This window comes from Bombina bombina, chromosome 6 (assembly GCF_027579735.1).
Source record: "Bombina bombina isolate aBomBom1 chromosome 6, aBomBom1.pri, whole genome shotgun sequence".
In the NCBI taxonomy this organism is placed as follows: Eukaryota; Metazoa; Chordata; class Amphibia; order Anura; family Bombinatoridae; genus Bombina; species Bombina bombina.
In genome coordinates this window covers 161,836,858-161,863,365 of record NC_069504.1, presented here as the reverse complement: position 1 = coordinate 161,863,365, position 26,508 = coordinate 161,836,858, and the positions used below count along the sequence as shown (strand labels likewise).

The 26,508-nt window shown below is 40.8% G+C and overlaps 1 protein-coding gene across 2 annotated transcripts in view; it reads right to left on the bottom strand.

Annotated features, from left to right (window-relative positions):
* POT1 (protection of telomeres 1) overlaps positions 1-26,508 on the bottom strand; it is a 640,429-nt gene that overhangs the window by 131,421 nt on the left and 482,500 nt on the right. For both annotated transcript variants that reach the window (XM_053716650.1, XM_053716651.1), the window contains one exon: positions 6,254-6,386. In XM_053716650.1, coding sequence (XP_053572625.1) covers positions 6,254-6,386 — 133 coding nt within the window. The remainder of the gene's footprint in view (positions 1-6,253; positions 6,387-26,508) is intronic.

Genomic DNA, 26,508 nt, shown 5'->3' with positions numbered 1-26,508 from the left:
TTGTGGATGTGAGTTATAGTACAAGAATATGTCATAAACAGGATAATATTACCTTTTTTTGCCATTTCCACACAGGTCTTATTATATGTTTTAACAATATTAGTGTACTAAAAGACACCTCACATGGATGTGGATGACACGTATATAGTAAATAACAGAGGACAAGATTTATGGTGAACTATAAGAATATATTTATTTCTTTTTTGGCTTCTTGGATGAGGGAGCTGAGGTGACTGTAGTGGATTTCCTTGTTCTCCTGGTTTGAGAAGATTCTGATGTTTCTGCTGGTGTGCTGGCCACAGATGATAGGCTGGAGGCAGTGTCCTGCTGGTGTGTAAAGTGCTCAACCAACACACCCAAGAGTTGATTTTGTTCTCGCCATCTATTGTCCATCTGCATATCAGACAGAATTTGCATCATCTGTGACTGGTTTTGAACACTTCCACTTAATGATGCTGCCATGTCCCTCTGCAGCTCTATGCTACATTTGTGTAACCTCTCTTGGCTCCTGAAGAACCTCTCTTGGCTCCTGTAGAACCTCTCTTGGCCTCTTTGTCTGCTCTCTGAGCTTGTTATGAGCCTCCTCTGGAGTGCAATGTATTCCTCACCCAGGGGAGAATACAATGTTTGAGCAGCAGGGCTTCTAGTTGCTTGAGGTGCAGGTTCAGCTGCATCTGATGTTTATGGTAGGGCAGGTTCAGCTGCATCTGATGTTTCTGGTGGGGCAGGTTCAGCTGCATCTGATGTTTCTGGTGGGGCAGGTTCAGCTGCATCTGATGTTTCTGGTGGGCAGGTTCAGCTGCATCTGCTGGTGCTTGAGAACTTTCAGCTATATTTTCATCTGCAGATGGTGGAGCTCGCCCAAGTGATGAGGATGGTGGAGGTCGCCCAAGTGATAAGGATGGTGGAGCTCTCAGGGTTGATTGATAGTCCCACTGATGACCAGTGTGTGACCACTCAGCCTGTCCAGTTGGCACTTCTTGTGACATAGTCTGTGGGTAAAAGCCATGACTGCCCTGAGATTGTGTTGCGAGGGAGGTTGGTAAATACATGGACCCTTTGTGGCTGTCTTGGATCCCCCTCAAAGCCAAAAGAAGAATATTCCTCTGGCCAGGAATCTTGCCAGGGGTCATATGGCAATGGTGGTGGCATGACTCCCGGGTCCTCAACTGAAGCCATCCAACCATGCTCATGCCTGGGAGCATACTGTTCATGTGGCTGCCTGAAGACTGGTGGTGGTGGCGGAATGCCTGTGACTAGTGGTGGTGGCGGCATGCCTGTTTGTATCCTCGTGACAGGAGGTTCTGTGGAGGAGTCAAATGATGAGAGGGATTAGTACTGTCAGATATTTGTCCATGTGGGCATACAATGTACATTGATACATGCTAGGGCCTATACTGATTCTCATTTCAAACTCTATAACATGCATGTGCACTTTGTGATTTATGCTATGAGGGATTTGAATATGCGCTGTATACAGGCATGTGTTTCATACAATAGTTATGTGTACATGTCAATGATGGAAAAAATGTGTTCTTTAAGTGACACTATGGTCACACAATTTACTTTAGCCTGATGTAGGCACAGAACCTGCTTTATTGAGCTAAAAGTATTGTGATGGCTATGGTGTCCATTTACTGAAAACTCTACATGTGGCTTGTGGTCTGTGTTACTCTGAGACATGTTAGTATTGCACTATTCCACCTCATATCATGAATTGCATTGTGTTAAGTAGCATTAATGTCAAATATAATTGTAGATGTTTTTGTTAGTAGGCCAAATACCATTCTCCTCATTGTGTACATGAATGTGTGATATTAAAGGATGTTATATCTCAAATACATATAATACTGGTGTGTGGGATGTTACTCACCAGCATGATGTGCTGTGGTTGCAGCCCCTGAGTCACAAGCCCCTGGAAGTCCACGGACTGCTGTGATACTCAGGGACCTGCGTATCATCTCCTGCCAGGTGTTATACTCTATGTCCAGGGATGGACCACCGCCTGTTCCCCTCTGGTGCATAGCTTCCTGCCCCATCTATTCTTTGGCCTGCCTATTGCAGTCATTCCACCGCTTTTTCCGGCCCTCAACAGTCCTCCTCTGCGGGCCACACTGTTAACGGCATCCTCTACCGCCAGCCATGCCGTTTTTCGCCTTTTGGCACTGCCTTTGCCCTTCTCCTGCTCGAAGAGGGCACTGTAATTGTCCATGATGGCCTGGACTAGGGCAATATTTTCATCAAATGAGAAGTTGGGACATCTCAGCCTCTCATCCTCCATGGACACCTGGCTTGCTCTCTGTGATGTCCCTGGTGTGGGTTCCTCCCTATCCTCTCCCTCCTCCCCCTTCTGTCCACATGTGCACCCTCTGTTCCTCTCCTAGATGTGCCTGGTCTCTGGGGCATCTCCCCTCCCATCATCCCTTCTAGCTCTCCCTCTCCCCACTCCACTTACTCCCTGACAGGGACCCCACTACTCCTCCTTTCCTCTCCAATACTCCTCTCTCTGCCACTCCTCTCCCCTCCTCCCCTCCCTGCCATCCTCACACTAAATCACACTACACACACTCACACTCACTCCCAGTTCAATCACACACAATCACAACCAAACACTCAGCCTATCACACTGTAAAATTCAAATAAAATGTGTGAGGTGTTATAAAAAAAGTGTGGTGTATTTGTATATGTATGTATGCAAAATGTGTGCAATATGTAAAAATATGTGTAAGTGTACAAGCTTAATCAAACAACAATGCGACCTAACTAACTCCTCTGTTTGCCCCTCTCTCTCTCTACTCTCACTAATCCTCCACTCCAGTGTAGTGTGCTGTAGCTCAAAGAACAATCCAAACACACTGAAGAAAATGGCGGCTGCTCATGGGTTTATATATGAATTTTGAATAGCGTAATTACGTTTCGCATTTATATTTGAAATCGCGGTTCATTTTTACGAGTGTTAGCCTAATTTGCATAAAACTACTCTTTATTGACACTTTCCGTGGACAAAATACTGGCGTAAGTTACTTGCGATGACTAAAATGTGTATTTGCGCACATTTCAGAAGATCGCCAGTTTGTCCTACTTATGCCAGTTTAGCATCTAACGGCGCAGTATATGTAATACCCCGATGTGCGAGGTGAAATTACGGGCGGCGCAGGTTACCACGCTTGCGCCGAAACCTGCGCCATATATGTGATCGCGCCCACTATCTGAAGTACCTAGAGGTAGGAAAGCTAGATGCCATGCAATGTGACGTGCAGAACCTCCACCCCTTAACTCCTTCCAAGTCAGTCCTAGAACAGCAAGAGTGCAAATATAGCAGTTTCATACAAAAATACAAACAAACAAACAGGAAACACCTACTCTCCTGGAATAACACTATTACCATGTGTGGTAGCCAGATATCCAACTAACCACTCACCATAAAACTTAATCAACTGAAATTTCACATTTTAAATAAGAATGGAATATAAATAAGCCCTTAATTTCTGAGCCATTTCACTGAAAGTTTAAGATTCTTACAGAACAACTACAATACGGAAAACAATTTTCTCTTGGGTCAAACTTTAGCATATTGAATTGTATGCATAAAATGAGTAGGTATAAAAACGTTAACTTTGAATTGCTATTTAAGGTAAAAAAGATTGAAAACCAAAGAAGTGTATTACTTTCTTATTTATACCCTTCATGATATAATATAATTAAAAGGAAAAAAAAACACTTGTATATACAGATTTATGTTATAAGAAAAAATAATCATACCTTATTACATAGCTGTGGCATTCATGGGGAAAACTATATCACATTTAAATAGAATAAGGCAAGGGAAGCTAAATTTCTGCCTTACTTAATCTCATCCACATCTACATTTCCCTCATATACGTTGAAATGGGAACAGGAGATAGGAGATACCTTACAACAAAAAGACTCTATATATTTTCAAACATGAACAAATGGACCTCATCAATCCATACACTAGAGATGTATATTAAATTCCTTAGCAGGTGGTATTATACACGGCACGCCTATCTACTATTTTCCCGGCTACCCGGCAGAGTGCTGGAGAGGATGCCCTGAAATAGGTACATATACACATATCTGGTGGGACTGCCCAATAGCCCAAACCTTCTGGTCAATGCTGAAATCAGAAATTGACTAGGTGCTATCTATTTCTATCCCTTTAGATATATGGATTTTCCTCTTCCATAGGATTACCTAAAGTTAGATGTAAATTAAAAACCAAACTACTCATTCTCATGATAAATTCTACCAAGAGCCTAATCCCATTGAATTGGAAGAAACATACTCTCCCCCCAATCCTTGAGTAGAAGGACAGAGTATCACACTTTCTTCGTCTTAAAAAATACCACTTTACCCAGAACAAGAATCTAGAAGACTATTATAATATCTGTTTCATATGGGAAGAATACATAAACAGAAGACAAGAGGAAATAGACACATGAAAGATCTCCCATCCCAATACGCCTTAACTACCTTGGTAGAGTCATTTCACTACACCTGTCAATATCCTATCTACCCATAGAACTGAGTTATGCAAGATAATATATTCCAAAACTTACACAAGGAGGCCTATATAACAAATGTTTGTCGGACCTGGTCCGACAGACATCGCTGAATGCGGAGAGCAATACGCTCTCCATATTCAGCATTGCACCAGCAACTCACAAGAGCTGCTGGTGCAACGCCGCCCCCTGCAGACTCGCAGCCAATTGGCCGCCAGCAGGGGGTGTCAATCAACCCAATCGTACTCGAACGGGTTCAATTGCGGCGATTCCTGTCCGCCTCATCAGAGCAGGCGGACAGGGTTATGGAGCAGTGTTCTTTAAACCGCTGCTTCATAAATGGTGTTTCTGGAGAGCCTGGAGGCTTGCCAGAAACACGGGCCCTCAAGCTCCATACGAAGCTTGATAGATAGGCCCCTATGTCTTGAATGCTTTACCACAAGAAATACTAATAAACAGTCTCGAAATTGGTAACCTTCTACCCCTTACTACTATGATCTTACACTTCAGCAGAGGTAATGGTATATATAAGAGTATATCGTCGATCTGAAAAGGGAGGTAAGAGATGAATCTCTACGACCGATAACAGAGAACCTATGAAATAGACCCCTTAGAAGGAGATCACTGCATTCAAATAGGCAATACTCTCCTCACATCCCTCTGACATTCACTGCACGCTGAGAGGAAAACCGGGCTCCAACTTGCTGCGGAGCGCATATCAACGTAGAATCTAGCACAAACTTACTTCACCACCTCCATCGGAGGCAAAGTTTGTAAAACTGAATTGTGGGTGTGGTGAGGGGTGTATTTATAGGCATTTTAAGGTTTGGGAAACTTTGCCCCTCCTGGTAGGAATGTATATCCCATACGTCACTAGCTCATGGACTCTTGCTAATTACATGAAAGAAATACTAATAAACAGTCTCGAAATTGGTAACCTTCTACCCCTTACTACTATGATCTTACACTTAACACAAACTCGGAATCCCTACAGAACAAAAATAAAAAGTAATGGTACCACTTACTTCTCTCACTTATAAAATACTAAACGCATGAATGTTTATTTACTTTTAATATCATTACCAACTTATATGTTTGTTATGGTATTATGTTTAATTCTATGTTTATATAATTGCTACCCCCAAACTCTCAATGTTTATGGACTTGCTCAGAACCCATAATTCATAGGTGGACTTTATAAGCTCTTGAGAATCTGAAGCGAGCCTTTCTAAAAGACTATCCAACTCACTGGTAGTAATTAAGATACAATGTACTATCTTTCTGTTCATCTATGACTGTTATACAACTATCTTATTTATCTTATGTTTAACCAATAAAAAAGGTAAAAAAAATAACTAAAATTGTGCCTTACACCACTGTTTTTCAACCGCGGTCCTCAAGTACCCCCAAGAGGCCATGTTTTCATTATAGCTGGACTAGAGCACAGGTGAAATAATCAGCTGATTGGTGAAAGCAGGTTAGTTACCGTGGTACTGATCAGCAGATTATCTCACATGTGCTCAAGATCAGCGATAATGAAACCATGGCCTGTTGGGGGTACTTGAGGACTGTGGTTGAGAAACACCGCCTTACACAATATAGGCAGTGATAATAATAGTTGAGCTTTTCTTAGTGATTCACAGGGAAAATCTATTTCTTACCTACACGAGACTTCTATTCATGCACAAAAGTAAAATCTACAGAAGGAAAACACGTGTTAAGAAGCATACCCATAGTGCCATCTGTTGCCTTGAATGAGGAATGGAGTGGAAAGATCGAATTCTAATCCCTGTTCGCATGATTTTACAGGAATTATGCTGTTAAATTGTCTTGAAAGTTTGCAAATCTCTTGGACTGTTCCACCTAAAATATAAATAATCAGTCGTATTTAAAATTCGGAAAGTAAATAAAATTAATATACAATTTTTGCAAAACATACAGCGATAAAAAAATAATAAGATATCTATAGATATATATGTATTAAATAAGCATCATAGGCAAAACATACAGCATAAAGCAGCCAATTATATTATAGTCAAATCCAAACAACTCAATATAAGGAATTTATTATTCCAAATAAATCCAAAATAACTCCTAATAATTCAATTTAGAACTTCAAATATTTCCACCGGTGTCCCATTTTCTCTACATTAGTGAGGCTGCCATCCATATAGAGAGAGGATTACAGAGAGTTAATTTACACCTTTATGACCATGTACCATTTTACAAACTGATCAATGTTTCAGACAGTCATCCTGACTTGTACACATCAGATTTATCTGGGGTTTAGTCTATATTCAGCTGATATTACCCAGAGGATATTCTGGGACTCACCATTAAAGAGACAGTAAAGTTCTAGTTTCATGATACAGATACAGCATATCATTTTAACAACTTCAATTTACTTCTATAGTCTAATTTGCTTCATTATCTTGGTATCCTTTGTTAAAAAGCATACTTAGGTATGTTCAGGAGCAGCAATGCACTACTATGAGCACTCTGGTGATTGGTGCCTGCACATATATGCCTATGGTCAATTTCTCACAAAATGAGCTCAGGTAGCTCCCAGTAGTGCACTGCTGCTTCTTCAACAAAGCATACCAAGAGAATGATGCCATTCTGATAACAGAAGTAAACTGGAAAGTTGTTCAAACTGTAACCTCTATCTGAATCAAGAAATTAAAAAGTTTGGTTTCATGTCCCTTTTAATAACTCCTACTGAATGTTCCCTTTAACTGTGACTATTATTATAACCTATTATATTGACATCAGTAGGTCTGTGATAAGCTATTGTCTCCCCATACTCCTAACTAGTAGGGTGTGTGGTTCCATATTCATATATGAATTGTTTATGATAGAATTGATTCATTATCATTACATGCCGGGCAGATAGCTCAGCATGTGGCTGAGCTCTGTAGCAACCCAAGGGTTGCAGGTTCGATCCCCGGCGAGGTCCACTCAGCCTTTCATCTTTCTGAGGTCGATAAAATGAGCAGCGCCTTGAGACCCTTACAGGTGATTAACAACGCTTTACAAGTACCCAATACATACATACATTTATTTCTCACAATTAAATTATGCATGGTGTTCTATCTATGATCACCTGTGCAGTCTACAGTTAGCAGCAGACATTATTATTAACATAATTACATTTAAGGATGACACAAGGTTCTCAAGTTAAAGGGACACTGAACCCAAATGTTTTCTTTTGTGATTCAGATATAGCATGCAATTTTAAGCAACTTTCTAATTTACTTCTATTATCAAATTTTCTTCATTCTCTTGGTATCTTTATTTGAAATGCAAGAATGTAAGTTTAGATGCCGGACCATTTTTGGTAAACAACCTGGGTTGTTTTTGCCGATTGGTGGATAAATTCACTCACCAATAAACAAGTGCTGTCCATGGTTCTGAACCTAAAAAAACAGAATTTATGCTTACCTGATAAATTACTTTCTCTTGCGGTGTATCCAATCCACGGATTCATCCTTACTTGTGGGATATTCTCATTCCCTACAGGAAGTGGCAAAGAGAGCACACAGCAGAGCTGTCCATATAGCTCCCCCTCTGGCTCTGCCCCCCAGTCATTCGACCGACGGTTAGGAGAAAAAGGAGAAACCATAGGGTGCAGTGGTGACTGTAGTTTAAACAAGAAATTTTAACCTGACTTAATTGCCAGGGCGGGCCGTGGACTGGATACACCGCAAGAGAAAGTAATTTATCAGGTAAGCATAAATTCTGTTTTCTCTTTCAAGGTGTATCCAGTCCACAGATTCATCCTTACTTGTGGGATACCAATACCAAAGCTTTAGGACACGGATGAAGGTAGGGAACAAGACAGGTAACCTAAACGGAAGGCACCACTGCTTGCAAAACCTTTCTCCCAAAAATAGCCTCCAAAGAAGCAAAAGTATCGAATTTGTAAAATTTGGCAAAAGTATGCAGTGAAGACCAAGTCGCTGCCTTACAAATCTGTTCAACAAAGCTGCCCAGCAGTCTCATAAGCCAATCGGATGATGCTTTTCAACCAGAAGGAAAGAGAGGTAGCAGTCGCTTTCTAACCTCTCCTCTTACCGGAATAGACAACAAACAAAGATGATGTTTGTCTGAAATCCTTAGTTGCTTGTAAATAGAATTTCAAAGCACGAACCAGATCAAGATTGTGTAAAAGCCGTCCCTTCTTAGAAGCTGGATTAGGACACAGGGAAGGAACAATGATTTATTGGTTAATGTTCTTGTTAGAAACAACTTTAGGAAGAAAACCAGGTTTGGTACGCAAAGCTACCTTATCTGCATGGAACACCAGATAGGGTGAATTTTGCAAAGCAGACAATTCTGAAACTCTTCGAGCAGAAGATATAGCTACCAAAAACTTTCCAAGATAATAACTTAATATCTATGGAATGGAAAGGTTCAAACGGAACCCCTTGAAGAACTGAAAGAACTAAATTTAGACTCCATGGAGGAGCCACAGGTCTATAGACAGGCTTGATTCTGACTAAAGCCTGTGCAAACGCTTGAACATCTGGTATTTCTGCCAGACGCTTGTGTAAAAGGATAGACAAAGCGGATATCTGTCCCTTTAAGGAACTAGCTGACAAACCTTTCTCCAATCCTTCTTGGAGAAAAGACAATATCCTTGGAATCCTAATCTTACTCCACGAGTAACCCTTGGATTCACACCAAAAAAGATATTTCCGCCATATCTTATGGTAAATTTTCCTGGTGACATGCTTTCTAGCTTGGATCAGAGTATCTATGACTGATTCAGAGAACCCACGCTTGGATAGAATTAAGCGTTCAATCTCCAAGCAATCAGCTGCAGAGAAACTAGATTTGGATGCTTGAATGGACCCTGTATTAGAAGATCCTGCCTCGTTGGCAGTGTCCATGGTGGGACAGATGACATGTCCACTAGGTCTGCATACCAAGTCTTGCGTGGCCACGCAGGCGCTATCAGAATTACCGAGGCCTTCTCCTGTTTGATTCTGGCTACCAGCCGAGGGAGAAGGGGAAACGGTGGAAAGACATAAGCTAGACTGAAGGACCAAGGCGCTACTAGAGCATCTATCAATGCCGCCTTGGGGTCCCTGGACCTGGATCCGTAAAGAGGAAGTTTGGTGTTCTGACGGGACGCCATCAGATCCAACTCTGGAATGCCCCATAGCTGGGTCAGCTGAGCAAAAACCTCCGGGTGGAGTTCCCACTCCCCCGGGTGAAAAGTCTGACGACTTAGGAAATCCGCTTCCCAGTTGTCTACTCCTGGGATGTGAATTGCAGATAGATGGCAAGAGTGATCCTCCGCCCACCTGATTATTTTGGTTACTTCCTTCATCGCTAAGGAACTCTTTGTTCCCCCCTGATGATTGATGTATGCTACAGTCGTGATGTTGTCCGACTGAAATCTGATGAATTTGGCCGCCGCTAGCTGAGGCCATGCCTGGAGCGTGTTGAATATCGCTCTCAGTTCCAAAATGTTTATCGGGAGAAGAGACTCTTCCCGGACCATAGGCCCTGAGCTTTCAGGGAGCCCCAGCCTAACAGACTGGCGTCGGTCGTTACAATGACCCACTCCGGTCTGCGGAAGCACATTCCCTGAGACAGGTGATCCTGAGACAACCACCAGAGAAGAGAATCTCTGGTTTTCTGGTCCAGTTGGATTTGAGGAGACAAATCTGCATAATCCCCATTCCACTGTTTGAGCATGCACAATTGCAGTGGCCTTCTTTGATTGAAGATATAAAACTTCAAATCTAACACCACATTCACTTTACCCTCCCGTGGAGATGCTACTTGTTAGAGCGGCAAAGAGAATGACTGGGGGGCGGAGCCAGAGGGGGAGCTATATGGACAGCTCTGCTGTGTGCTCTCTTTGCCACTTCCTGTAGGGAATGAGAATATCCCACAAGTAAGGATGAATCCGTGGACTGGATACACCTTGCAAGAGAAAATAGCTTAAATGCCTTATTTTTCAAATAACAATAGCAAAAGAACAAAGAAAAATTAATAATAGGAGTAAATTAGAAAGTTGCTTAAACTTGCATGCTCTATCTGAATCATGAAAGAAAAAAATTGGGTTCAGTGTCCCTTTAATTATTCTGCATGTATACTATCTGGATCCATCGACAATCCTCTGTTTTGCCAATGTTTATCAACAGGAGGGGAATTTTTAATAGTGCAGTGTACTGGCTGACACTGCTGTATTTTGTTCATGCCTTGCTCACCTAATGCAACACCACTGGCTTTTAATTACACTGTACATTAATCTCTGCGAGTGATCCTTTTGCTCTGTTTAGTATTCTATTGTTAACTTACTCCATGGCCATGTTGAAAAATAGTTCAAATTTGTTGGATCTTAATTTATGGAGCATTCTGGCAGTGTGAATTTTACACATCTTCTAAGTCTCTAAGAGAATCAACAGTGGCTGATATGACACACATTAAGACTTCACAGACACAATACACACATCACTGCCAGCTCTCCGAGCTTGAATACTGGTGCATAGGCCCTCACCATATGTGTGCATGCCACAGAAAAACAGTAATAAGTTATGCTAGAAGAAAATTTTGCTAATGAAAGTATATAGCAAAAATGCTTCTTTTTAAAATTCTTCTCAATCGGAAACAGGTCAGGACTGCAGGCAGGCCATGCTAGCACACGCACTCTCTGCTTACGCAACAATGCGCTTGTAATCCGGGCAGAATGTGGTTTGGAGTTGTCCTGCAGGAACATGCAGGGACGTTATAGGAAAAGATGACGTCTGGATGGCACCATATGTTGCTCCAAAATGTATACATATCTTTCTGCATTTATGGTGCCCTCACAGATTTGCAAGTTACCCATGCCATGGGCAGTGACACACCCCCATACCACTACAGACGCTGGCTTTTGGACGTGACACTGATAACAGCTTGTATGGTCCTTTTCCTCTTTGGCCAGGAGAACACAATGGCTGTTTTTCTAAAAACTATTTGATATGTTGACTCATCGTACCACACGTAAACACGATTCCACTGTGCTACTGTTCATCTCAGATGAGACCGAGCCCAGAGAAGTCGGCGGCGCTTCTGTACAATGTTGATATATGGCTTCTGCTTTGCACAGTAAAGATTAAACTTGCATCTGTAGATGTAGCGGCAAATGGTGTTGACTGACAAAGGTTTACCAAAGTATTCCCAAGCCCATGTCAGGATATCCATTACAGACTCATGACAGTTTTGAGGCAGTGACGTCTGAGGGATCGGAGATGACGTGCTTTCAGAAGTGGTTTTCTGCCTTGCCCTTTACACATCAAGATTTTACCTTGAATCTTGTAATTATATTGTGCAGTATAGAAGGTGAAACGCTCCAAAATCCTACCAATTTGTCTTTGGGGAATATTCTCAAAGTGTTGGATTATTCGCTGATATATCTTTTGGCAGATTGGCGAGCCTCAACCCCTCCTTGCTCTTGAAGGACTAGGCCTTTTTTGGAGGCTCCTTATATACTTTGATTACACAATTGCCTCACCTGTTTCACATCACCTTCTTTTTTTCAACTTGTCACATCGCTATTAGTCCTAAATTGCCCATGTCCAAACTTTTTGAAACATGTTGCAGTCATCAGATTTTAAGTGTATTTTTCAAAAATACAGGAAATAAAACATCAAATAATGTGTTAATATGTTTTCAATATAGTACAGGGTGATTTGAATTTTCAAATGACTTTTTTTTTGTATTTTTCATACTGTCTCAACTTTTTCGGAATTGGGGTTGTATATATACTGTATGTATATATATATATATATATATATATATATATATATACATATATATAATATACATACATATACACACATACACCTTCTATAGTGCACAATATAATGAAATAATATATACACACATATATAGGTGTTTGTGTGTGTATAAATGCATACAGAAAGAAGCACTCTAATATGAATGAACAGCAGCTCAATAGGTTCTCTTTCTCTATGCATTTGTTTTATGACCCTGTGGTAGTCTCCCTAATGGTGATGGCGGAAATCAGACGTGGACTCCTTGCCCAATGTGCTCAGAGGAATGTGGCTGCACCTTACTGACGAGCCCCAAAGAAGGCGGAAACGATCATCTGGGGTTGCCATGTTACTAAGCAGGATTATACTGATGTACTTCAAGAAAGTTCTTCTGGGGCTAAAAGAGGCTGCTCCTAGGTGGTAACTTGCCATAGAACAAGCTACTAAGCTGCTGTGCGTTCATAGTAGAGTGCTTCTTTTTCTGCATGCATTTCTATTATGAACTTGGGGAAGCAGACATGGACTCTTTGCCCAATGTGCTAAGAGGAGTGTGGCCTCACCTCACTGATGAGGCCCAAAGAAGGCTGATGGATCACTCCCATGAGTTCTACATCCTGAACACATTAAAAAAAAAGTGGGGCCTTGATCTGAAGCATAGTCTGTATCCCTGGGAAATTATATTCCATATCCAGGGTTCTAAACAGTCCCAGCCCAGGCCTTTTGGTAAAGGTGCAATCTGCCCGCTACCAGAAGAGGATTCGGATCAGGGGCTGTACCCCAGACTTAGTATAAATGGAGGGCTTTGTTGACAACTTAGACTTGTTCCAAGAGGAGGAGGACTTCCAAGAGGTTCTTCAAGAGACATTCTTCTGTGAAGAAGAGGTAGTTTTTTTGGTTCCTAGATTGACAAAGATGAAAACAATTGGGAGTCCTGCTTTTTTAATTACATATTTTTGTTCTGAGGAATAAAAGCCCCTTACCTCCAGTTACTCTAGCTGTAACTGCATCTAAACCAGGACCAAATAAAACAATGTTCTTAAAAAGGGAAGATTCAAAGTTTGGACTTCGAAAACATGTAAACTGACCATGATTTCAGCCATAAGGACCTTCTGGTCAAAACAGATAGCACAATATTCTTTGCGTTAATCCTGATATTATCAACAATTGTATCACATATGAATGTATTGGCAGACCTACAGTAAGTTTTAGGCTATGTTTAAAATCCTCATCCATGGAGTCATCTGAAATTTGATCAGACAAATTGTCACACCACAGTAGAGGCAGCTGCAACACAGGCTATACTTACAGTTGGTCGAAATAAGAAACCTGCTTATTGAAATGCCTTTCTGTGAAAAGACTCTAATTTCCTGTCCTTGAAAGAAGTACTATCCTCTAAGGGAATAGTATTATGTTTGGCCAAGGTGGAAATGGCACTGTAAACTGGTAAACATTATCTTAAATTTTGCAGCTGGATTATAAGGAATAACATAATTTATGTAAGAACTTACCTGATAAATTCATTTCTTTCATATTGGCAAGAGTCCATGAGCTAGTGACTTATGAAATATACATTCTTACCAGGAGGGGCAAAGTTTCCCAAAACTCAAAATGCCTATAAATACACTCCCCACCACACCCACAATTCAGTTTAACGAATAGCCAAGAAGTGGGGCGATAAGAAAGGAATCAAAGTATCAACAAGGAATTGGAATAATTGTGCTTTATACAAAAAAATCATAACCACCACAAAAAGGGTGGGCTTCATGGACTCTTGCCAATATGAAAGAAATGAATTTATCAGGTAAGTTCTTACATAAATTATGTTTTCTTTCATGTAATTGGCAAGAGTCCATGAGCTAGTGACGTATGGGATAGCAAGTACCCAAGATGTGGAACTCCACTCAAGAGTCACTAGAGAGGGAGGGATAAAAATAAAGACAGCCAATTCCGCTGAAAAAAGAATCCACAACCCAAATCAAAAAGTTTAAATCTTATAATGAAAAAAACTGAAATTATAAGCAGAAGAATCAAACTGAAAAAGCTGCCTGAAGAACTTTTCTACCAAAAACTGCTTCTGAAGAAGAAAAAACATCAAAATGGTAGAATTTAGTAAAAGTATGCAAAGAAGACCAAGTTGCTGCGTTGCAAATCTGATCAACAGAAGCTTCATTCTTAATATAAAAATATACCAAACATCACAAGACAGAACAATGTGAAAATAAATGTGACGATTCAAAGAGAATCAAAAAACAAAAGTGAAAAATAAAAAGTTCATATAAGGATATGCGTATTCTTGTTGAGACTTCTGTTACTCTTTGTATCCTTGGAGTGTCTCAAAGAAAAGGAAAAAGAAATAGCAACATAGTGTAATTCTGTGATGATTTCCAGAAATGTATCAAACTTGTGGCCAAATGCCTACTCACATGAACTAGAGCTTACGACCAAGCTCAGGGAAATGCGCACACCCACTTTATACTGATGGGTAAACAGTACTCTCACGGCAATATAGTATATAAAAGGATTTATTTAAAATACAATAAAAAGCGTCACAAATGCTATACAAGACACCTTATACAAAGGTTAATAGAGCCATATGTGTGGATATTAGCTCACAAAAGTCAACTCCACTGCAGGATGCAAGCGGATACAGGCAGCAGAAACTTAACCGCTGCACAGATCAACCTGACCCCAAATCGGAGTGGCTCCTCCTACCGGTGTATCAGCAAGTGTACAGACGCACAGGAGAGTAAAAAGTTCTAAGAGTTCCGACGATCGTTTCGCTTAACAAGCTTTTTCAAGGAGATAAAGTGCGCATGTCTGTGTAGCCTTTTATATCGGTCTTTAGGTTTAGAACGGATATCCGGAATCTTCTGTTGCCATTTTGAAAGAGGGCATAGGTGGCCTCCAGTCTCTTAAATATCGTATGTAGATTTGTTATATGCTTATAGCCATTAAGGAAAATATTGCCAGAAACATTCTTACACATTAGGACTAATTTCTCATACTAGCCAATAGAGTTTAGAATTGAGATCTGTATTTTGATTTAGGAGTTAAGATAATAAGATCTGTGCTAACGAAATTAAGCATTAAAAGTATGTATTTACATACATTAAAATAAGAATATAGAGGCATATTTCCACGAATGGTTAAAGGAACAGACTATAATAATGTTTCAGATATAGCTATATATAGAATAAACAATGAAGCTATATTGTGATGCTAAAAATATTTATGACTATAAAGACACAATATTGTTATACTGTGATTTGTATATTCATCAAAATGCAACGTAATATATTAGTATGTATTTGAGACTAATTGTAAATTAATGAGAATGTGGCAATATTTTCCTTAAAAGCTATAAGCATATAACAAATCTACATACGATATTTAAGAGACTGGAGGCCACCTATGCCCTCTTTCAAAATGGCAACAGAAGATTCCGGATATCCGTTGTAAACCTAAAGACCGATATATAAGGCTACACGGACATGCACACTTTATCTCCTTGAAAAAGCTTGTTAAGCGAAACGATCGTCGGAACTCTTAGAACTTTTTACTCTCCTGTGCGTCTGTACACTTGCTGATACACCGGTAGGAGGAGCCACTCCCATTTGGGGTCAGGTTGATCTGTGCAGCGGTTAAGTTTCTGCTGCCTGTATCCGCTTGCATCCTGCAGTGGAGTTGACTTTTGTGAGCTAATATCCACACATATGACTCTATTAACCTTTGTATAAGGTGTCTTGTATAGCATTTGTGACGCTTTTTATTGTATTTTAAATAAATCCTTTTATATACTATATTGCCGTGAGAGTACTGTTTACCCATCAGTATAAAGTGGGTGTGTGCATTTCCCTGAGCTTGGTCGTAAGCTCTAGTTCATGTGAGTAGGCATTTGGCCACAAGTTTGATACATTTCTGGAAATCATCACAGAATTACACTATGTTGCTATTTCTTTTTCCTTTTCTTTGAGAGACTCCAAGGATACAAAGAGTCACAGAAGTCTCAACAAGAATACGCATATCCTTATAGAAGCTTCATTCTTAAAAGCCCAGGAAGCAGAAACTGACCTAGTAGAATGAGCCGTAATCCTCTGAGGCGGGGATTTACCCGACTCCACATAAGCATGATGAATCAAAAGTTTTAACCAAGAAGCCAAAGAAATAGCAGAAGCTTTCTGACCTTTCTAAGTCCAGAAAAGATAACAAATAGACTAGAAGTCTTTCTGAAATCTTTAGTAGCTTCAACATAATATTTCAAAGCTCTTACTACATCCAAAGAATGCAAAGATCTTTCCAAAGAATTCTTAGGATTAGGACACAACAAAGGAACAACAATTTCTCTACTAATGTTGTTGGAATACACAACCTTAGGTAAAAATTTAAATGAAGTCCGCAAAACCGCCTTATCCTGATGAAAAATCAGAAAAGGAGACTCACAAGAAAGAGCAGATAATTCAGAAACTCTTCTAGCAGAAGAGATAGCCAAAAGAAACAATACTTCCAAGAAAGTAACTTAATATCCAGAGAATGCATAGGCTCAAATGGAGGAGCCTGTAAAGCTCTCAAAACCAAATTAAGACTCCAAGGAGGAGAGATTGACTTAATGACAGGCTTGATATGAACCAAAGCCTGTACAAAACAACGAATGTCAGGAAGATTAGCAATTTTTCTGTGAAACAGAACAGAAAGAGCAGAGATTTGTCCTTTCAAGGAACTTGCAGACAAACCCTTATCCAAACCATCCTGAAGAAACTGTAAAATTCTAGGAATTCTAAAAGAATGCCAAGAGAACTTATGAGAGGAACACCATGAAATGTAAGTCTTCCAAACTCAGTAATAAATCTTTCTAGACACAGATTTACGAGCCTGCAACATAGTATTGATCACTGAGTCAGAGAAACCTCTAGGACTAAGCACTAAGCGTTCAATCTCCATACCTTCAAATTTAATGATTTGAGATCCTGATGGAAAAACGGACCTTGAGATAGAAGGTCTGACCTTAACGGAAGTGGCCAAGGTTGGCAACTGGACATCCGAACAAGATCTGCATACCAAAACCTGTGTGGCCATGCTGGAGCCACCAGCAGTACAAACGAACGTTCCATTATGATTTTGGAAATCACGCTTGGAAGAAGAACTAGAGGCGGAAAGATATAAGCAGGTTGATAATTCCAAGGAAGTGACAACGCATCCACTGCTTCCGCCTGAGGATCCCTGGATCTGGACAGATACCTGGGAAGTTTCCTGTTTAGATGGGAAGCCATCAGATCTATTTCTGGTAGCCCCCATATCTGAACAATCTGAAGAAACACATCTGGGTAAAGAGACCATTCTCCTGGATGTAAAGTCTGGCGACTGAGATAATCCGCTTCCCAATTGTCTATACCTGGGATATGAACCACAGAGATTAGACAGGAGCTGGATTCCACCCATGCAAGTATCCGAGATACTTCTTTCATAGCCTGAGGACTGTGAGTCCCACCTTGATGATTGACATACGCTACGGTTGTGACATTGTCTGTCTGAAAACAAATAAACTATTCTCTCTTCAGAAGAGGCCAAAACTGAAGAGCTCTGAAAATGAGTTCCAAAATATTAATTGGTAATCTCGCCTCTTGAGATTTCCAAACCCCCTGCGCTGTCAGAGATCCCCAGACAGCTCCCCAACCTGAAAGACTTGCATCTGTTGAAATCACAGTCAAGGTTGGACAAAGAAAAGAGGCCCCTTGAACTAAACGGTGGTGATTTAACAACCAAGTCAGAGATAGTCGAGTATTGGGATTTGAGGATATCAATTGTGATATCTTTGTATAATCCCTGCACCAAAGGTTCAGCATACAAAGCTGAAGAGGTCTCATGTGAAAACGAGCAAAGGGGATCGCGTCCGATGCTGCAGTCATGAGACCTAAAACTTCCATGCACATAGCTACTGAAGGAAATGACAAAGACTGAAGGTTCCGACAAGCTGAAACCAATTTCAGACGTCTTTTGTCTGTTAGAGACAAAGTCATGGATACTGAATCTATTTGGAATCCCAAAAAGGTTACTCTTGTCTGAGGAATCAAGGAACTTTTTGGTAAATTGATCCTCCAACCATGTTTTTGAAGAAACAACACAAGTTGATTCGTGTGAGATTCTGCAGAATGTAAAGACTGAGCAAGTTCCAAGATATCGTCCAAATAAGGAAACACCGCAATACCCCACTCTCTTATTACAGAGAGAAGGGCACCGAGAACCTTTGAGAAGATCCTTGGAGCTGTTGCTAGGTCAAAAGGAAGAGCAACAAATTGGTAATGCTTGTCTAGAAAAGAGAATCTCAGGAACTGATGGTGATCTGGATGAATTGGAATATGAAGATAAGCATCCTGTAAGTCTATTGTGGACATATAATGCCCTTGCAGAACAAAAGGCAAAATAGTCCTTATAGTCACCATTTTTAATGTTGGTATTCTTACATAACGATTAAAAATTTTTAGATCCAGAACTGGTCTGAAAGAATTCTCTTTCTTTGGTACAATGAACAGATTTGAATAAAACCCCAGATCCCGTTCCAGATATGGAACTGGCACAATTACCCCAGATGACTCCAGGTCTGAAACACATTTCAGGAAAGCCTGAGCCTTTACTGAGTTTACTGGAATGCGTGAGAGAAAGAACCTTCTCACAGGCGGTCTTACCTTGAAACCTATTCTGTACCCTTGAGAAACAATGTTCTGAATCCAATGATTTTGAATTGAATTGATCCAAACATCTTTGAAAAATCGTAATCTGCCCCCTACCAGCTGTGCTGGAATGAGGGCCGCACCTTCATGCGGACTTGGGGGCTGGTTTTGATTTTCTAAAAGGCTTGGATTTATTCCAGACTGGAGAAGGCTTCCAATTGGAAGCCGTTCCTTTAGGGGAAGGGTCAGGCTTCTGTTCCTTATTCTGACGAAAGGAAAGAAAACGGTTAGCAGCCCTAAATTTACTCTTAGATTTTTTATCCTGAGGCAAAAAAGCTCCCTTCCCCCCAGTGACAGTTGAAATTATAGAATCCAACTGAGAACCAAATAATGTATTACCTTGGAAAGAAAGATATAGCAACGTTGACTTAGAAGTCATATCTGCATTCCAAGATTTAAGCCATAAAGCTCTTCTAGCTAAAATAGCTAAAGACATATACCTGACATAAATTCTAATGATATCAAAAATGGCATCACAAATGAAATTATTAGCATGTTGAAGAAGTTTTACATTATGATCTGGTACTTGTTGCGCTAAAGCCTCCAACCAAAAAGTTGAAGCTGCAGCAACATCAGCCAAAGAAATAGCAGGCCTAAGAAGATTACCTGAACATAAATAAGCCTTCCTTAGAAAAGATTCAAGCTTCCTATCTAAAGAATCTTTAAAAGAAGTACTATCTGCCGTAGGAATAGTAGTACATTTAGCAAGAGTAGAGATAGCCCCATCAACTTTGGGGATTTTTTCCCAAAACTCCAATCTATCAGCCGGCAAAGGGTACAGTCTCTTAAACCTTAAAGAAGGAGTAAATGAAGTACCCAAACTATTCCATTCCCTAGAAATTACATCTGAAATAGCATCAGGAACTGGAAAAACCTCTGGAATAACTACATGAGGTTTAAAAACCGAATTTAAACGTTTACTGGTTTTAATATCAAGAGGACTAGTCTCCACCATATCTAATGCAATCAACACCTCTTTTAGTAAAGAACGAATAAACTCCATCTTAAATAAATATGAAGATTTGTCAGTGTCAATATATGAGGCAGAATCTTCTGAATCAGACAGATCCTCATCAGAGATAGATAAATCAGAATGTTGGCAGTCATTTAAAAATTCATCTGATTTATGAGAAGATTTAAAAGACCTTTTACGTTTATTAGAAGGTGGTATAACAGACAGGGCCTTCTAAATAGAATTAGAAACAAATTCTCTTACATTAACAGGAATATCCTGAACATTAGATGTTGAAGGAACAACAACAGGTAATGGACTACTACTAATGGAAATATTGTCTGCTTTTGAAAGTTTATCATGACAACTAACACAAACTACAGCCGGAGGAACAGTTACCACAAGTTTACAACAAATGCACTTAGCTTTGGTAGAACCGACATCAGACAGCAGCATTCCAGAAGCAGATTCTGATACAGGGTCAGATTGCGACATCTTGCAATATGTAATAGAAAAAACAATATATAAAGCAAAATTATCAAATTCCTTAAATGACAGTTTCAGGAATGGGAAAAACTGCAAACAGAATAAGCCTCTGGAAACCAGAAGCAAAAAGAAACAAAGACTTAAATAATGTAAAAAAAAACTGGCGCCAAGTATGACGCCCACAATTGAAAAAAAATTTTGGCGCCAAACACGAGCGTCATAGATGACGCAACCACGTGAAAACTCTCAGCGTCAACTACGACGCCGGAAATGACGTCATTAACGTCAACAAACGTAATTCTCTCGCCAAAAAAGTCTTGCGCCAAAAATGACGCAATCAATTCTAGAATTTTTTGCACCCGCGAGCCTAACAGCCCGCAATTTAGAAGAAAAGACAATTGAAAAATTTTCAGGTAAGAAAAAAATGTATTCATATGCATTTCCCAAAAATGAAACTGACAGTCTGTAAGAAGGAAATATACTGATTAACCTGAATCATGGCAAATCTAAGTATAAAACATATATTTAGAACTTTACATATAAAGTGCCAAACCATAGCTGAGAGTGTCATAAATAAAACAAAATTTATGCTTACCTGATAAATTTCTTTCTTTTGCGATGTACAGAGTCCACGGATTCATCCTAACTTGTGGGATATTGTCCTTCCTGAAAGGAAGTAGCAAAGAGAGCACCACAGCAGAGTTGTTTATATAGCTCCCCCCTTAACTCCACCCCCCAGTCATTCGACCGAAGGCCAAGGAAGAAAAGGAGAAACTATAAGGTGCAGAGGTGACTGAAGTTTACATAAAAAAATTCTGTCTGTCTTGAATAGACAGGACGGGCCGTGGACTCGGTACAGCGCAAAAGAAAGAAATTTATCAGGTAAGCATAAATTTGGTTTTCTTTGGCATGATGTACCGAGTCCACGGATTTATCCTAACTTGTGGGATACCAATACCAAAGCTTTAGGACATGGATGAAGGGAGGGACAAGACAGGAACCTAAACGGAAGGCACCACTGCTTGCAAAACCTTTCTCCCAAAAATAGCCTCCGAAGAAGCAAAAGTATCAAATTTATAAAATTTTGAAAAGGCATGAAGCGACGACCAAGTCGCAGCCTTACAAATCTGTTCAACAGAAGCATCATTTTTAAAAGCCCATGTGGAAGCTACCGCTCTAGAAGAATGAGCTGTAATCCTTTCAGGAGGCTGCTGTCCAGCAGTCTCATAAGCCAAACGGATGATGCTTTTCAGCCATAAGGAAAGAGAAGTCGCCGTAGCCTTTTGACCTCTACGCTTTCAATAATAGACAACAAACAAAGAAGATGTTTGACGAAAATCTTTGGTTGCCTGCAAATAAAATTTCAAAGCACGAACCAAGAAGGATTAGGACACAGAGAAGAAACAACAATTTCTTGATTGATACTCCTGTTAGTAACAACCTTAGGTAGGAACCCAGGCTTGGTACGCAAAACCACCTTATCAGCATGGAACACAAGATAAGGAGAGTCACATTGTAATGCAGATAGTTCAGAAACTCTTCGAGCTGAAGAGATAGCAACTAGGAACAAAACTGAACGGAACCACCTGAAGAACTCTAAGAACTAAATTTAGACTCCATGGCGGAGCAATAGGTTTAAACACAGGCTTAATTCTAACTAAAGCCTGACAAAAAGCCCAAACGTCTGGAACATCTGCCAGACGCTTGTGCAACAAAATAGACAGAGCAGATATCTGTCCCTTTAGGGAACTAGCTGATAATCCTTTCTCCAATCCCTCTTGGAGAAAAGACAAAATCCTAGGAATCCTGATTTTACTCCAGGAGAAGCCTTTGGATTTGCACCAAAAAAGACATTTACGCCATATCCTATGATAAATTTTCCTGGTAACAGGCTTTCGAGCCTGAATCAAGGTATTTATGACTGACTCAGAGAAACCCCCCTTTGATAGAATCAAGCGTTCAATCTCCAAGCAGTCAGTTGCAGAGAAATTAGATTTGGACGCTTGAATGGACCTTGAATCAGAAGGTCCTGTCTCAATGGCAGAGACCATGGTGGAAGGGATGACATGTCCACCAGGTCTGCATACCAAGTCCTGCGTGGCCACACAGGCGCTATCAAAATCACTGATGCTCTCTCCTGTTTGATTCTGGCAATCAGACGTGGAAGGAGAGGGAAAGGTGGAAACACATAAGCCAGGTTGAATGACCAGGGTACTGCTAGAGCATCTATCAGTACAGCCTGAGGATCCCTTGACCTGGAGCCGTAACGAGGAAGTTTGGCGTTCTGACGAGACGCCATCAGATCCAACTCTGGTGTGCCCCATAGCCGAACCAGCTGAGCAAACACCTCCGGATGGAGTTCCCACTCCCCCGGATGAAAAGTCTGACTTAGAAAATCTGCCTCCCAGTTCTCTACACCTGGGATATAGATCGCTGAAAGATGGCAAGACTGAGCCTCTGCCCATTGGATTATCCTTGAGACCTCTATCATCGCTAAGGAACTCTTTGTTCCGCCCTGATGATTGATATAAGCCAGTGTCGTGGTGATGTGCGACTGAAACCTGATGAATCTGGCCAAAGCCAGCTGAGGCCATGCCTGGAGAGCATTGAATATCGCTCTTAATTCCAGAATATTTATCGCTAGGAGAGCCTCCTCCAAGTCCACAAACCCTGAGCTTTCAGGGAATTCCAGACTGCACCCCAGTCACTATAACCCATTCTGGCCTGCGGAAACACATTCCCTGGGACAGATGATCCTGTGACAGCCACCAAAGAAGAGAGTCTCTGGTCTCTTGATCCAGATTTATCTGAGGAGATAAATCCACATAATCCCCATTCCACTGATTAAGCATGCATAGTTGGAGTGGTCTGAGATGCAAGCGAGCAAATGGAACTATGTCCATTGCCGCTACAATTAGTCCGATTACCTCCATACACTGAGCCACTGACAGCCGAGGAATGGAATGAAGAGCTCGGCAGGTGGACAAAATCTTTGATTTCCTGACCTCCGTCAGAAATATTTTCATGTCCACCGAGTCTATCAGAGTCCCTAGAAATGAAACTCTTGTGAGGGGGGAAAGAGAACTCTTTTTTACGTTCACTTTCCACCCGTGAGACCTTAGAAAGGCCAACACTAAGTCCATGTGAGACTTGGCTAGTTGGAAGGACGACGCTTGAATTAGAATGTCGTCTAGATAAGGCGCCACTGCTATGCCCCGTGGCTTTAGAACCGCCAGACGGGACCCTAGCACCTTTGTGAAGATTTGCGGCGCCGTGGCCAACCCGAAAGGAAGAGCCACAAACTGATAATGCTTGTCCAGAAAGGCGAACCTGAGGAACTGGTGATGATCTTTGAGGATAGGAATGTGCAGATACACACAAGTCCACGGTGGTCATATATTGACCCTCCTGGATCAATGGTAAGATAGTCTGAATGGTCTCCATCTTGTAAAGATGGAACTCTTAGGAATTGGTTTAGGATCTTGAGATCCAGAATTGGTCTGAAGGTTCCCTCCTTTTTGGGAACTATAAACAGATTGGAGTAGAACCCCTGCCCCTGTTCTGCTTTTGGAACTGGGCAGATCACTCCCATGGTAAAAAGGTCTTCTACACAGCGTAAGAATGCCCCTCTTTTTGTCGGGTTTACAGACAATTGAGAAAGATGGAACCTCCCCCTTGGAGGGGAATCCTTGAAATCTAGAAGGTATTCCTGGGTTACAATTTCTACTGCCCAGGAATCCTGAATGTCTCTTGCCCAGGCCTGAGCAAAGAGAGAGAGTCTGCCCACTACTAGATCTGGTCCCGGATAGGGGGCTACCCCTTCATGCTGACTTAGTGGCAGCAGCAGGCTTTTGGCCTGTTTACCCTTGTTCAAAGCCTGATTAGGTCTCCAGGTTGGCTTGGATTGAGCAAAGTTCCCCTCTTGCTTTGCAGCAGGGGAAGAGGTAGAAGGACCACTCTTGATGTTTCGAAAGGAACGAAAATTATTTTTTTTGCTCCTTGTCTTATTTGACTTATCCTGAGGGAGGGTATGACCCTTCCCTCCAGTAATGTCTGAAATGATCTCTTTCAATGCAGGCCTGAATAGGGTCTTACCTTTGAAAGGGATGGACAAAAGCTTAGATTTAGATGACACATCAGCTGACCAGGACTTAAGCCATAACGCTCTACGCGCTAAAATGGCAAAACCTGAATTCTTAGCCGCTAATTTAGCAAGATGAAAAGCGGCGTCTGTAATAAAAGAATTAGCCAACTTAACAGCCTTAATTCTGTCCAAAATATCATCTAGTGGGGTCTCCATCTGAAGAGCCTCTTCTAGACCCTCAAACCAAAAGGCAGCTGCAGTGGTTACAGGAACAATGCATGCTATAGGTTGAAGAAGAAAACCTTGATGAACAAAAATTTTCTTTAGGAGACCCTCTAATTTTTTTATCCATAGGATCAATGAAAGCACAACTGTCTTCAATAGGTATAGTTGTACGCTTAGCCAGGGTAGAAATAGCTCCCTCCACCTTAGGGACCGTCTGCCATGAGTCCTTTATGGTGTCAGAAATGGGAAATATTTTCTTAAAAACAGGAGGGGGAGAGAACGGAATACCTGGTTTATCCCACTCCTTAGTAACAATGTCCAAAATCCTCTTAGGGACCGGAAACACATCAGTGTAAACAGGAGCCTCTAAATATTTGTCCATTTTACACAATTTCTCTGGAACTACAATAGGGTCACAATCATCCAGAGTAGCTAAAACCTCCCTGAGCAATAAGCGGAGGTGCTCTAGCTTAAATTTAAATGCCGTCATATCTGAATCTGTCTGAGAGAACATCTTTCCTGAATCAGAAATCTCTCCCTCAGACAGCAAATCCCTCATCCCTACCTCAGAACATTGTGAGGGAATATCGGATACAGCAACTAAAGCGTCAGAAGGCTCAGCATTTGTTCTTAACACAGAGCTACTGCGCTTCCCTTGCAACCCAGACAGCTTAGATAAAACCTCTGTGAGGGTAGTATTCATAACTGAAGCCATATCTTGCAAGGTGAAAGAATTAGACGCACTATTAGTACTCAACGTCGCTTGTGCGGGCGTTACTGGTTGTGACACTTGGGGAGAACTAGATGGCAAAACCTGATTTCCTTCTGTCTGAGAATCATCTAATGCCAAACTTTTATAAGTCAAAATATGCTGTTTGCAATTTATAGACATATCAGTACAAGTGGGACACATTCTAAGAGGGGGTTCCACAATGGCTTCTAAACAAATTGAACAATGAGTTTCCTCAGTGTCAGACATGTTTAACAGACTAGTAATAAAGCAAGCAAGCTTGGAAAACACTTTATTTAATGAAAAAAACACAATTTGCAAAAACGGTACTGTGCCTTTAAGAGAAAAAAAGGCATACACAAACTGCAAAACAGGTTAAAATTGCTTCAATTTTTCTGAAATTTTAACAGTGTACCCACTAAGCTTTAGAAGGATTGCACCACAAGTAACAAAGCAATAGACCCCCAAATGAAAAAAATGGATTGAAATATGTCTAAAACCGGTTAAAACCCGTTAGCACCTTGCCACAGCTCTGCTGTGGCCCTACCTGCCCTTAGTAACCGATAAAATGGGGTTTAAAGCTTCAATTAGTCCCTCAGAAGACTCTCAGGACCTCAGGAAAAGTTGCTTGCTGCTTGTAAATGTAGGCCCCGCCCACCTCACTCGATCTTGCTGGGGCCTACACAAAAACATAATTTATGTAAGAACTTACCTGATAAATTCATTTCTTTCATATTAACAAGAGTCCATGAGCTAGTGACGTATGGGATATACATTCCTACCAGGAGGGGCAAAGTTTCCCAAACCTTAAAATGCCTATAAATACACCCCTCACCACACCCACAAATCAGTTTAACGAATAGCCAAGAAGTGGGGTGATAAGAAAAAAAGTGCGAAGCATATAAAATAAGGAATTGGAATAATTGTGCTTTATACAAAAAAATCATAACCACCACAAAAAAGGGTGGGCCTCATGGACTCTTGTTAATATGAAAGAAATGAATTTATCAG